This window comes from Oryctolagus cuniculus, chromosome 4 (genome assembly GCF_051225735.1).
Source record: "Oryctolagus cuniculus isolate XC-2025 breed Fujian yellow rabbit chromosome 4, ASM5122573v1, whole genome shotgun sequence".
Taxonomy (NCBI): domain Eukaryota; kingdom Metazoa; phylum Chordata; class Mammalia; order Lagomorpha; family Leporidae; genus Oryctolagus; species Oryctolagus cuniculus.
In genome coordinates this window covers 109,875,784-109,886,659 of record NC_142870.1, presented here as the reverse complement: position 1 = coordinate 109,886,659, position 10,876 = coordinate 109,875,784, and the positions used below count along the sequence as shown (strand labels likewise).

General features: G+C 46.4%; 1 protein-coding gene across 1 annotated transcript; it reads right to left on the bottom strand.

Annotated features, from left to right (window-relative positions):
* Positions 1–473: 473 nt before the first annotated feature.
* LOC108177974 (large ribosomal subunit protein uL23) lies at positions 474–1,042 on the bottom strand. The gene has a single exon (XM_017346913.4). It carries the CDS (start codon positions 1,017–1,019, stop codon positions 549–551), a length of 471 nt encoding a protein of 156 aa, XP_017202402.1. The 5' UTR covers positions 1,020–1,042; the 3' UTR covers positions 474–548.
* Between the last annotated feature and the right edge of the window lie 9,834 nt (positions 1,043–10,876).

Here is a 10,876-nt window from a genome sequence, read left to right as displayed (position 1 = left end):
CACCAGCATCCCAAATGAGCACTGGTTCTAGTCCTGGCTGCTCCACTTCCAATCCAGTTCCCTGCGGATGTGCCTGGGGAAAACAGCCGCAGAGAGTCTGTGTACCTGGGTTTGTGCCACCCATGTGGGAGATCCAGATGGAGTTCTAGGCTACTGGCTTTGGCCTGGCAGATCTCTGGACATTGTGGTCATTTGCTGAGTGAACCAGGGGAGAGAAAACCTCTCTCTCACATGCACTCTGCCTTTTAAATAAATACACTGAAAGAGAGAAAAAGAGAGATGGGCCACTGTTGTGAAGCTGCCACCTGTGATGCTGGCATCGCATATGGTCACTAGTTTGTGTCCCAGCTGCTCCACTTCCCACTCTGCTAATGGGAAATGAGCAGAAGATGGTCCAAGTGTTTGGGCCCCTGCTACCCACATGGGAGACCCAGAAGAAGCTATTGATTCCTGGCTTTGGCCTAGCCCAGCCCTGGCTGTTGCTGTCATTTTTTTTTTTTTTTTATGGTGAAAAAACATATATTTAGAATTAGCCAGCTGGACTCCGTTCAGATGATCCCAATTTTGTTGGCAACGTCCAGAGCATCATAGTCAGGAGCCAGCCGCACATACGCCTTCTTCTCTCCGTCAGGTCTGATCAGGGTGTTGACTTTGGCCACATCAATGTCATAGAGTTTCTTCACAGCTTGTTTGATCTGGTGCTTGTTGGCCTTGACATCCACAATGAACACCAGTGTGTTGTTGTCTTCTATCTTCTTCATGGCCGACTCCGTGGTCAGGGGGAACTTGATGATGGCATAGTGGTCAAGCTTGTTTCTCCTGGGGGCGCTCTTCCGAGGGTATTTGGGCTGCCGTCGGAGGCGTAGCGTCTTGGGGCGCCGGAAGGTGGGGGACGTGCGGATCTTCTTCTTCTTGTGGCTGTGGACGCCTTTCAGCACTGCCTTCTTGGCCTTCAAGGCCTTCGCTTTGGCTTCGACTTTAGGAGGGGCAGGAGCTTCCTTCTTCGCCTTCGGCGCCATCTTGGTGAAAAGGGTTTTCTGTTGCTGTCATTTGAGAAGCGAACCTCTCTTTCTCTCTCTCTCTCTTTCTCTGACTTTCAAATAAATAAATAAATCTTGAAAGGGAGAGAGAGAGGCAAATGGATGTGGGTGCCATGTGCCCCACAAGGCTGGGCCAGCGTTTCCGGCAGCCTGGCAGAAATCGCATGAGAAGCCCAGCATTGACCATCACCAGGTGTCAGCAAGTGTCAGACTTGACCCGTCTCGGGGCTGGAGGCCCTGAACTGACCCCAGGATCAGCAGGCCTCTCTGGATTTGGGTCCGTGCAGTTGCTGCATCCCACTCTGATTCCCTCTTCCACCCCTGGCTTGGCTGGCTGGACTTCCAGCTCCTCCTGCGCTCTCCCCGGTGCCCGGGCTCCCTTGCCACCCGGCTCACCAGCCATGCCTCCCGGCCCTCATCCAGCTGCCTGCTGGCCTCCGTGGCTTTTGGTTCACGTGTCTGTTGGCTCTGGGGTCCCTGATGCCCCACGCCCAGACCACTGCCCTTTGCAGCCCTGCCGCGGCCTCGGCACTTTCTGTTCCTCTTTCAGTTCTCTCACCCCACCAGAAGCCTTTCTCCTGGATTTGGCCATCTTGAGGCTGTCCCACTAACCCTTGAAGACTCAGCTTTTGGCCTCAGGCAGGGATAAGTTGAACCTATCCCATACCCCCTTCAAGAGCGCATCTGTGTTGGGGGCCCGAGACTTTGCTTTCTGGAAGAGCTTCCTGACCCAGCTAACTCAGAAGACGTGGGGACACGACGTGTCCCAGGAAGAAGCCCCTCTTGTCACTTAGCATTTGTCACCGGCCTGTAAGGGCGGAATGGGGTTTTTCTTTTCTTTTCTTTTCTTTTTTCTTAAGATTTTATTTGTTTATCTCAGAGGTACAGTTACAGACAGAGAGAGGAAAAGCCAGAGAGAGAGAGAGACAGAGAGAGAGAGAGAGAGAAAGAGAGGTACAAATACACAGCATACCATAACGATCGGTGGCCACGCTGGTGTACAACAGGACAGCAGAACTTCCTACTCCTCTTCTAATAACGTCATAGTATTAATCAAGCTTTCCCCCTCCCCCACCCACTGCCACACCCAGCCTCTGGTAACCCCCATTCTACTCTCAACTTCTGTGAAATCAACTTTCTGAGACTCTATACATGGCTGAGAGCGTGTGGTACTTGTCCTTCTCATTTGGTTTATTTCACTTAACAGAATGAACTCCACTCCTATCCATGTTGTTGCAAAGGATGGTATTTCAGATACCCTGAGTGGTACCCCATTGCGTATTTGTACGTTTTCTTTATTCATCAACGGAGGGCACTTACACCATTTCTATTTGCTCATTGCGGACTGTGTTGCAAAAAAAAAACAAAAAACAAAAAACAAAAAACAAAAAACCCAGAGTGCAGATGTCTCTTCTAGAGAGTAAATGTTGTTTTTTAAAAAGGTTTCAGTTGAAAGGCACCACAAGGCGGGCCCCCAAAGTAAATACTGTTAATATTAGTTTTTTTTCTTATCCATTTAATGATGTTAGGGAAATTCTTTTTTTAAAAAATAATTTTAATTGTTTATTTGAGAGGCAAAGAGACAGAGACAGAGAAAAACAACAAACAGAGCATTCCCACCCTTTATCTCACTCTCCTAATGCCTTCAACAGCTTGGGCTGGGCCAAGGCCAGAGCTGGGAGCCAGGATTGCCATCCAGTCCCCCATTTGGGTGACAGGGACCCAGTTACTTGAGTCATCGTCACTGACTTCAAGAGTCTGCATTGACAGGAAGCTGGAATCAGGAGCTGGAGCTGGAATCAAACCCAGACACTCCAGTGTGGGATGCAGGCATCTTAGCCGCTAAGCTAAAATTCTCTGGAAATTCTTTTCATAGTAAAGATTTAGATGGTTTAAAACATTGGGTACTCAGATCTGAAAATAATTGCTACGAACATAGCAACAATAGAATGGGTGCTAGAAAGCCTGAATATACAGCATGCCTTTGATATTGCAATAGAGGAAGGCATATATATTTGGTCTCTGTCCTAGTTTCCTGGCACACAGCTCCTACAACCCTTGGAATCTCTGGAGTGATGAGTGTTTTGCATGGTAATGAGATGACTGGTGGCTGGGGACCCCCAGATGGATTTAGAATGGGGGCTGGCTGCCAATGCATTCACTATCATTTGAATACATATCCCAAAAAGCAGGTAGAAAGTAATCTTTAATGCAATGGTGTTGGAGGGTGTGGGGCCTAATGAGAGGGGATTAGACCAGGGGGGTAGAGTGGATGGATTAATGTGGTTATCGCAGCAGTCGGTATATTATTTTGGGAGTGGGTTCCTTTGTAAAAAGAGGAGTTTGGCCCCCTCTTGCTCTCTCTCATCTTCTCTTTGCCAGTCTACCTTGGGATGACACACCAAGAAGGCCCTCACTAGATGCCAGCACCTTGACCTTGAACTTTGCAGCCTCCAGATCTGTGAAAAATAAAGGTCTCCTCGTTATGAATTACCTGGCTGGTGGTATTCTGTTATGGCAGCACACAACAGACCAAGACAGTGTGAGCCTTACCCCCAACCTCCAGGGAGGGCAAAGGGACTGAAGATTGGGTTGATCACCACTGGCTAATGACACCTCTGTGAGGAAGCCTCCATAAAAACCTAAAAGGACGGGGCCAGCACTGAGGCACAGCAGGTTAAAGCCCTGGCCTGAAGCGCCGGCATCCCATATGGGCACCGGTTCTAGTCCCAGCTGCTCCTCTTCCAATCCAGCTCTCTGCTATGGCCTGGGAAAGCAGTAGAAGATGGCCCAAGTTCCTGGGCCCCTGCACCCACATGGGAGACTCAGAAGAAGCTCCTGGCTCCTGGCTTTGGATCAGAGCAGCTCTGGTTGTTGCGGCCAACTGGGGAGTGAACCAGTAGATGGAAGACCTCCCTCTCTGTCTCTACCTCTCTCTGTAACTCTGTCTTTCAAATAAATGAAATAAATATTAAAAAAAAATAAAAGGACAGAGTCCTGAGAGCTTCTGGGTCACTGAACATGTAGAAATTCCTAGAAAGTGGCACCCCTGAGAGACCACTGGGGCTCCATGCCCCTTCCCACACACTTTGCCCTCTGCATCTCTGTGGTATGTGCTACATGATTTATAACAAACCGGCGAATGGAAGGAAGCGTTCCCCTGGCTTCTGTGTGTGGCTCAGCACATCCACGGAACCCGGGGAGGGGCTGTGGGATCCCTGACTCATGGCCAGTTGGCCAGAAGCACAGGTCATAACCTGGGCCTTTGCATGGGCATCTGATGGGGGGAGGGGAGAGGGCGCGGTCTTGTGGGACACAGCCCTTAACCTGTGGGATCTGACGCTGTTACCAGGTGGGCAGAGTCGGAATGGAGTTAAACTGTGGGCTCCCAGGCAGTGACAGCTGGGGAACTGATTGGCTGTGGGTGAGGTGAAATGCCCACACATTCTGGTGACAGGGCTTGAAGGATCGGGTTACCTGCGTGTGAAGTAGGAAAAACACCTCCGTTTGTCCTATTTCTATCAAACACTGAAGAGAAAGGCAATGTAAAGATTATACATATACAGGGGAGGACGTGGAAGGTGTTTACTCTATTATTCTGAAGCTTGTCTTGTCATTATACTTATCATACGGTCTTGCCAAGTGTTTAGCAGTGTTATAACTACATTTTGAAATGAGGATATGTCTTGATAAAAATATGGAAGCTATAAAGAGAAATATCATGTATGCAGGCTAAAAGTTGGCCCGATGAGACATTCTTTAGAGATGCCTTTATGTCTCTCACTAAATGAACCTGAAGAAGGAGCTGTAAGGGAGGGATGAGGGTCAACAGTGACAAGCGAGACACCTGCCAGGTAGCAAACAAATTCTTCTTTACAGAACCAGTCACACTGGAAATGAGGAGAAACGTGGAGAGATGTTTTTAAGGGAAATGTTTGACTGAAGCCTGCCTGCTGTACCCATAGCTACCTGCCCACAAGAACGTGGCTCCCTGGTGACAGCTGCACCTAATTATAGAAAAACAAGTTGAGTGGAAGAAGATGAACTAGGCAAATTTGCATTGACTGAGGATCCTGCTGGAGTCTTGAGGAATTTTGATTATTAAAAATAAATGGAGGATTTTCTTACACTGAAAATGAAGATAAAGGATGATAAGCCGTGTTCTTACAATGAAGTCTGGATTTAGCAACACTATTGTAATTATTTGCAGTTAACAGCCACTGTGTGGATTTGCAAAGAAATATCAAGTGAGTTTCAGGCTGCGAATTATAGTTTATTTTTTGTTTCTATAAAAATTTAACAAAAAAGTCATGTTTTTCATAAACCCTCACTGTTAAGCAAAATAGAAACTTGCAACTTTATCTGCTTTGTTTTAAGCAGTTTTTTATTTTTTAGAAAATTTGTTTTCATCTAGTTGAAAGGTAGAGTGGCAGAGGGAGAAAGACAGAAAGACTTTCCATCCACTTCCATTTGTGTTCACTCCCCAAATGCTGGCAACAGCCGGGGCTGGGCCAGGGTGAAGCCAGGAGCCAGGAACTCCATCCAGATCTCTTCCAAGGGTGCCAGGGGCCAACCCAGGATGCATTAGCAGGAAGTTGGACCAGAAGCGCAGGTGCTGGGACTTGAACTGTCCCTCTAATATAGTATGCTGGCATCCTAAGCAGCAGGAGCCATCATGCCTGCCCCAGGTTTCTTGTTTTAAATATCCACCTGGTTAATACCTGAGAATTAGAAAACAATAAAGAATGGAAACCCTTCAGTATTCTACAAGAAAACATTATTTTTGTTTGCAGAGATGGGCTGCTGAAATAAAACAGCTTAATAAGGATTCTGGACCTGATCCTCTATGTAGACATTTTATAAACTCAGATTTACTGAGTATGTTAACAAAAGCAAATGAAAGCAGTATTTAAATTCTTTCTTAGTGAAATATTACCCAACACTTAATTTCACATGCTGTAATTTCAAACCAGTCTTTTCCTACTCTAGACACATTGGAAACACAGTTCAATTGTTTCAGTAACCCTCTCAGTGAACAAAAAAAGGAAACAAACAAAACCCAGCCATGGATTTCTCACTACGTACCCGGAAGGTTAAGGGTCTACCACGAAAGCAGCACAATTCACAGGAAATAGTCTTTCCTCAGCCCTCATCAGATCACAGCACTCTGAATCAACAGAGAAAACTCTGTTACATCCGGGACAGAAGGTGTGGTGATGCAAAATGCCCTGTGCAATTGCTCCTGCACCAAGAACCTGCGTTCCAGTGATCTGCAATCCAGCGGAGACTACCCAAGTTTTTTGCCAAGTGCAAATCCCTCTCATGGTTAGTGTGCTACTAAAAAGCCCTGTGCAGACAAAGGAGAGCATGAGGATCCCTGATGGGTCACATTTAGCACTGACACAGCACTTCCCTCTCTAACGTGCTTCGCTAACATTCACTAATGAAGAGAGACGACACCCCTGCAAGGTATTTAGCAGGATGTAAAAATGAAAATCTACAAGTGAGACAGCCAGGATGCATCAATGACGAAGTGTTAAATCAACATGACCTGGAAACCAGCAGGCCTCTCTCTTTCCTTGCCGTGACTGTCTTTTGGGAAAGGCAAGAAGTAGGATTTTCAAGGAAGCGGGAGCCGACATCAGGGTGGGTGTGTGGGAGGACTGTGACCAAGTTCTCAGTGTCACACTTGCAAAGGGGAAGATGAGCTACTAACTCAAGAGAAGCTACTTCAGGGAGCTAGCCCTTTTAGAAACCCCCAGAGCACCTGCAATCAATACAGTGTTTAATTAATCGACTTCAGTTTGACTTCACCGCCAGAAGCCCCAAGGAGGAGCCTGCTGGGCTGGGAAATCAGCGTGTACACCTGGAGGCTAGAGGGCCCGACCATCTGCATTGTTGTTGTTCCCCCGGGGCTTGGAGGAGGGCGCTGTGACTGCCACGGTCCAGACTTTGCTTGCCTGCTCCGTGACCGCACTCTCAACTGGCAACCCCGTTGCACAGCAGTGACCGCAATGCATTCGGGAGTTTTCACAAAGGCGAGGGGGTATCATCCAGAAGAAGCTGCTGCAGGTCAGGGCTTTGGATGACGACTGGCATTCTCCCTGCATCTGTGACCTGAGCTCCATTTCTTTGCCTTTGACCTGGTTGAATCAAGGGCGGGTTAGATAGTGGAATGAAACAGACACAGAAGTGCTCAAGTGCAAAGTAGATGATCAAGGACTCGTGGTTCTCTTCTCATCACTGTGCCGGGTGTGCTACAGAGACGAGGCCAGCACAGTTCTGTCTCAACTCTGTTGTCAGAAGCAGTTCTAGATACAAGATTTATCTCAGATACCTCTGTTACAGCGGAGTACTCTGTCTTACGTGGCTCGGAGAGCCACACGTGCCACTGAGCACTTGCCACGTGCTAGTCTAAACCAAATGTGTTGTCACTCTCAGCTACAGGCTAGATTTCGAAAACTAAGGGGAAAAAAAAGTAAAATATTTTATTAATTTTACACTGATTACAGGTTGGAATAATATTTCCGATATAAATAATAAAATATGTTATTAAATTTAATTCCCCCCCTTTTTATTGTGGCATGTAAGACTTAAAGTTACACATGAGGCTCAATCCCTATGTTTCTATTGAGCAACACTGCCCTAGAATATAACTTTCAAGTACCTTAGTTCACACACTTCATCACTGAAAAAACAAGTCTGAGAATGTAGAAAGCAAAGATGAACGATAGACAACATGTAGCGGACCAGAGGTCCTCTTTTGTTCTTTGCACACCCCAGTGAGCATCAAGTGTGCCCTGACTGCGTCTGCTGAGACTGCTGCCTTAGACCTGGCTCTCGTGGAGCCAGGGGACACATCCCTTGCAACTCCTTTGTTGGGGAGTGAACTGAGTGACTGTAACAGAGGAGAAACAAAATTACAATAAGAATTGTAACAATAAACATATTGCATAAATGCAATCGAAGAAAAATGTCACAGAAAAAAGGCAGATGTCAGGTTGCGTTGCATTTTACGGCTGCAGGGCTGGGGGGGGGGGTGACATATGGAGGAGGGCTCCCGCGAGAGGCCTGGCTGCCAGCAGGGAGACTTCTCCACATAGAATGGTACATCAAACTGAGAAGATGTCAGGTCCACCACTGCGATGTAATACAGCAAGCCGCCACCTGGGATGCCCACATCCCACGTCACAGGGTCTGCGATCAAGACCAGCCTTTGCTCCTGATCCAGCTTCCTGTTAATGTGCAGCTTGGGAGGGGCAGCAGGTGATCATCCGAGTGCTTGGGTCTCTGCCACCCATGTGAGAGACCTGAATGGAGTTTCTGGCTCCTGGCTTTAGCCTGGCCCAGCTGAGGATATGACAGACATTTGGGGAGAGATTCTCTCTCTCTCTCTCTCTCTCCCTCTCTGTGTGAGTCACTCTGCCCCTCAGATAAATTTTAAAAATGAACTTTCACAAAATTGCAAAGCTGTCACCTGAGTGAAAGATCCCAGGAGAGGGTCCAGGGCAGGCCCGTGCTGCTCTGTGATGCTTTCTTCTCTCACCGGCTCCTCTGCAGTTAGAGCAGTGGGCTCTGGGTTACTGAGGGTGCATGAAGAGGAGGTTTTCCTGACTTTCCCAGGGTCGAGGAGAGGTGGGGGAGGAGGAAAGTGCTGGAGAAGATGTGACTGCAGCCTCAGGAGCAACTGTACCTGCTTCCCTGTCTGGGAGCAGCAGATGGGAGCCCCATTCCATTGAGGGCCCCAAGAGGCGACAAGGTATTTCTGATGAGAGAGGCTGGGAGAGACTACAGCTTGCAGGCAGGAACGAAAGATCCTCTCTCCAAGTCTGATCAAAGAACCGAGGAGGTTATGGGGCTTGGACAAGGCGTGGGGACCTTGTGCACTGGAGACCTGAAGGCCTACCTTGTATATTCCAGAGAACAGGAAACCATCTGGGACTCTCGCATGACCTTGGGGAAGGAGAGAGCTCCAAATCATGACAGAAATTAATTTCTTGGCAGCAGAATTATTTGAAGCAGAGATGCATGGAAATAAAATAACTTTTTAATTTAAAATATCTTAATAAATGCACATAGTTACATAATTTAAAATGTCAAATAGAAATAAAAACAGAAGTCTCCTCCCCCACCCTCACACTCCAGACTCCCAATCCCCAGGAATTAAATACCTGTCATATTTTTAGCTATTGCTTCTGACATTTGCCCCCATGATTTCTATATATGAGAGTGCTTTCAAAAGTTTATGGATAAAATGGAATTAAAAGGTCATTTTTTGGTGCAAAAATGTTTTTGAAATTCATGTTTTTTAATAATGTTCATTTTCCACATACTTTTTGGATATCTCTTGTAATGTAGCCTAACTGCTGTTTCTAAAGTTTTTAGTGTTTTACAATTTATCTAAAGGGCTTCTTACTTGGAAGATGAAAATTTAACTCTTTCACATGCGCGTGCACACACACACACTCCTTACCTTGCCTCATCTCTCAATGTAGTTATATATCACTTTTTGGTTAATAGTGGTTACGTTATTAAGATTATGTCAATTTTATCCACAGCACAGAGACAAATAATGTATTACACTTTTTCCTTTCTTGAATAACCTTTTGTTTTTCCTAGTTATAAATACCTGTAAAGAGAAAAATGTTGCTCAGCTTCCTATTTGCCCGTTTACCACTGCTTCATGTCAAGCTTTCCCACTGATCGCTAGATCTCTCTCAGTGAGCTCAGACAGGCAGCAGTGGCTGGCTTCCGGTCACTTCCCTTGCTCCTGCACTACTCAGGAGTGTGGCTGTTGCACTGGGCCTCACTTAGGCCTCAGTCTTCCGTTTCCCTCTGTCCTCGTCCCTTGTGCTGTTTGGGTCCTTGTGGGTTTACGTGCATTTTATTCATTTACTTCCATTTTAAGGATTCAGAAAGGTGCAGATGTTGTATTTTCAGGAGGGCTTATCAGGTCCTGGGAAGGTAACATTTCCCAGGCTGAGATCATTTCAACCAAACTTTGTGATTGTGGGGCTTCCTGGTAGAAAGTAGAGCCCTCAGGTGTTGAGCTGTGGTGTAGCAGGTTAAGCCTCCGCCTGCAGTGCCGGCCTCCTATATGGGCTGCTCCGCCTCCAATCCAGTTCCCTGCCGATGCACCTGGGAAAGCAGCAGAAAATGGCTCAAGTGCTTGAGCCCCTGCACCCACGTGGGAGACCCAGAAGAAGCTCCTGCCTCCTGGCTTCAGGTCAGTTCAGCTCTGGCCCTTGCAGCCATTTGGGGAGTGAACCAGTGGATAGGAGACCTTTCTGTCTGTCTCTCCCTTATTCTGCCTCTCAAATAAATAAATAAATAGATCTTTTTTTAAGAAAAGAAAGAAATGGTAAAGAGACACTCATTTTAGTCTACAATGCCAGACTCAAGTACCCTGGTGACTCATTTCATAAGTTCTGGAAAGCAGCCCTCAGTTAAGTGGGAAAGTGACTGCTTATATGATTGTGGGTCTTCAGTCTCTAAGGAAGAAAAACATGGCCCTGCAAAAATTGGGACATTTTGAGTTAAAAACAAATTGTAAATGATTGAAACACATAAAATATGCTAAAATCTCTCATAAGAATAATACAACAACTCTTTGTCCAGTTTTGGAGGATGTTCATCATTACAAAACTGATAAATAAGGTGGAAAAAAATCAAATATCCTGCCTTTCCTAAAAAAAATACTTTAAGGCTACCAATAGATGATAAGGAAGAGTCCTTCTTTTTTTAAAGATGTATTTTATTTATTTGACAGGCAGAGTTATAGAGAGAGGGGGAAAGATGGAGAAAGAGATCTTCCATCTGCTGTTTCATGCCACAAA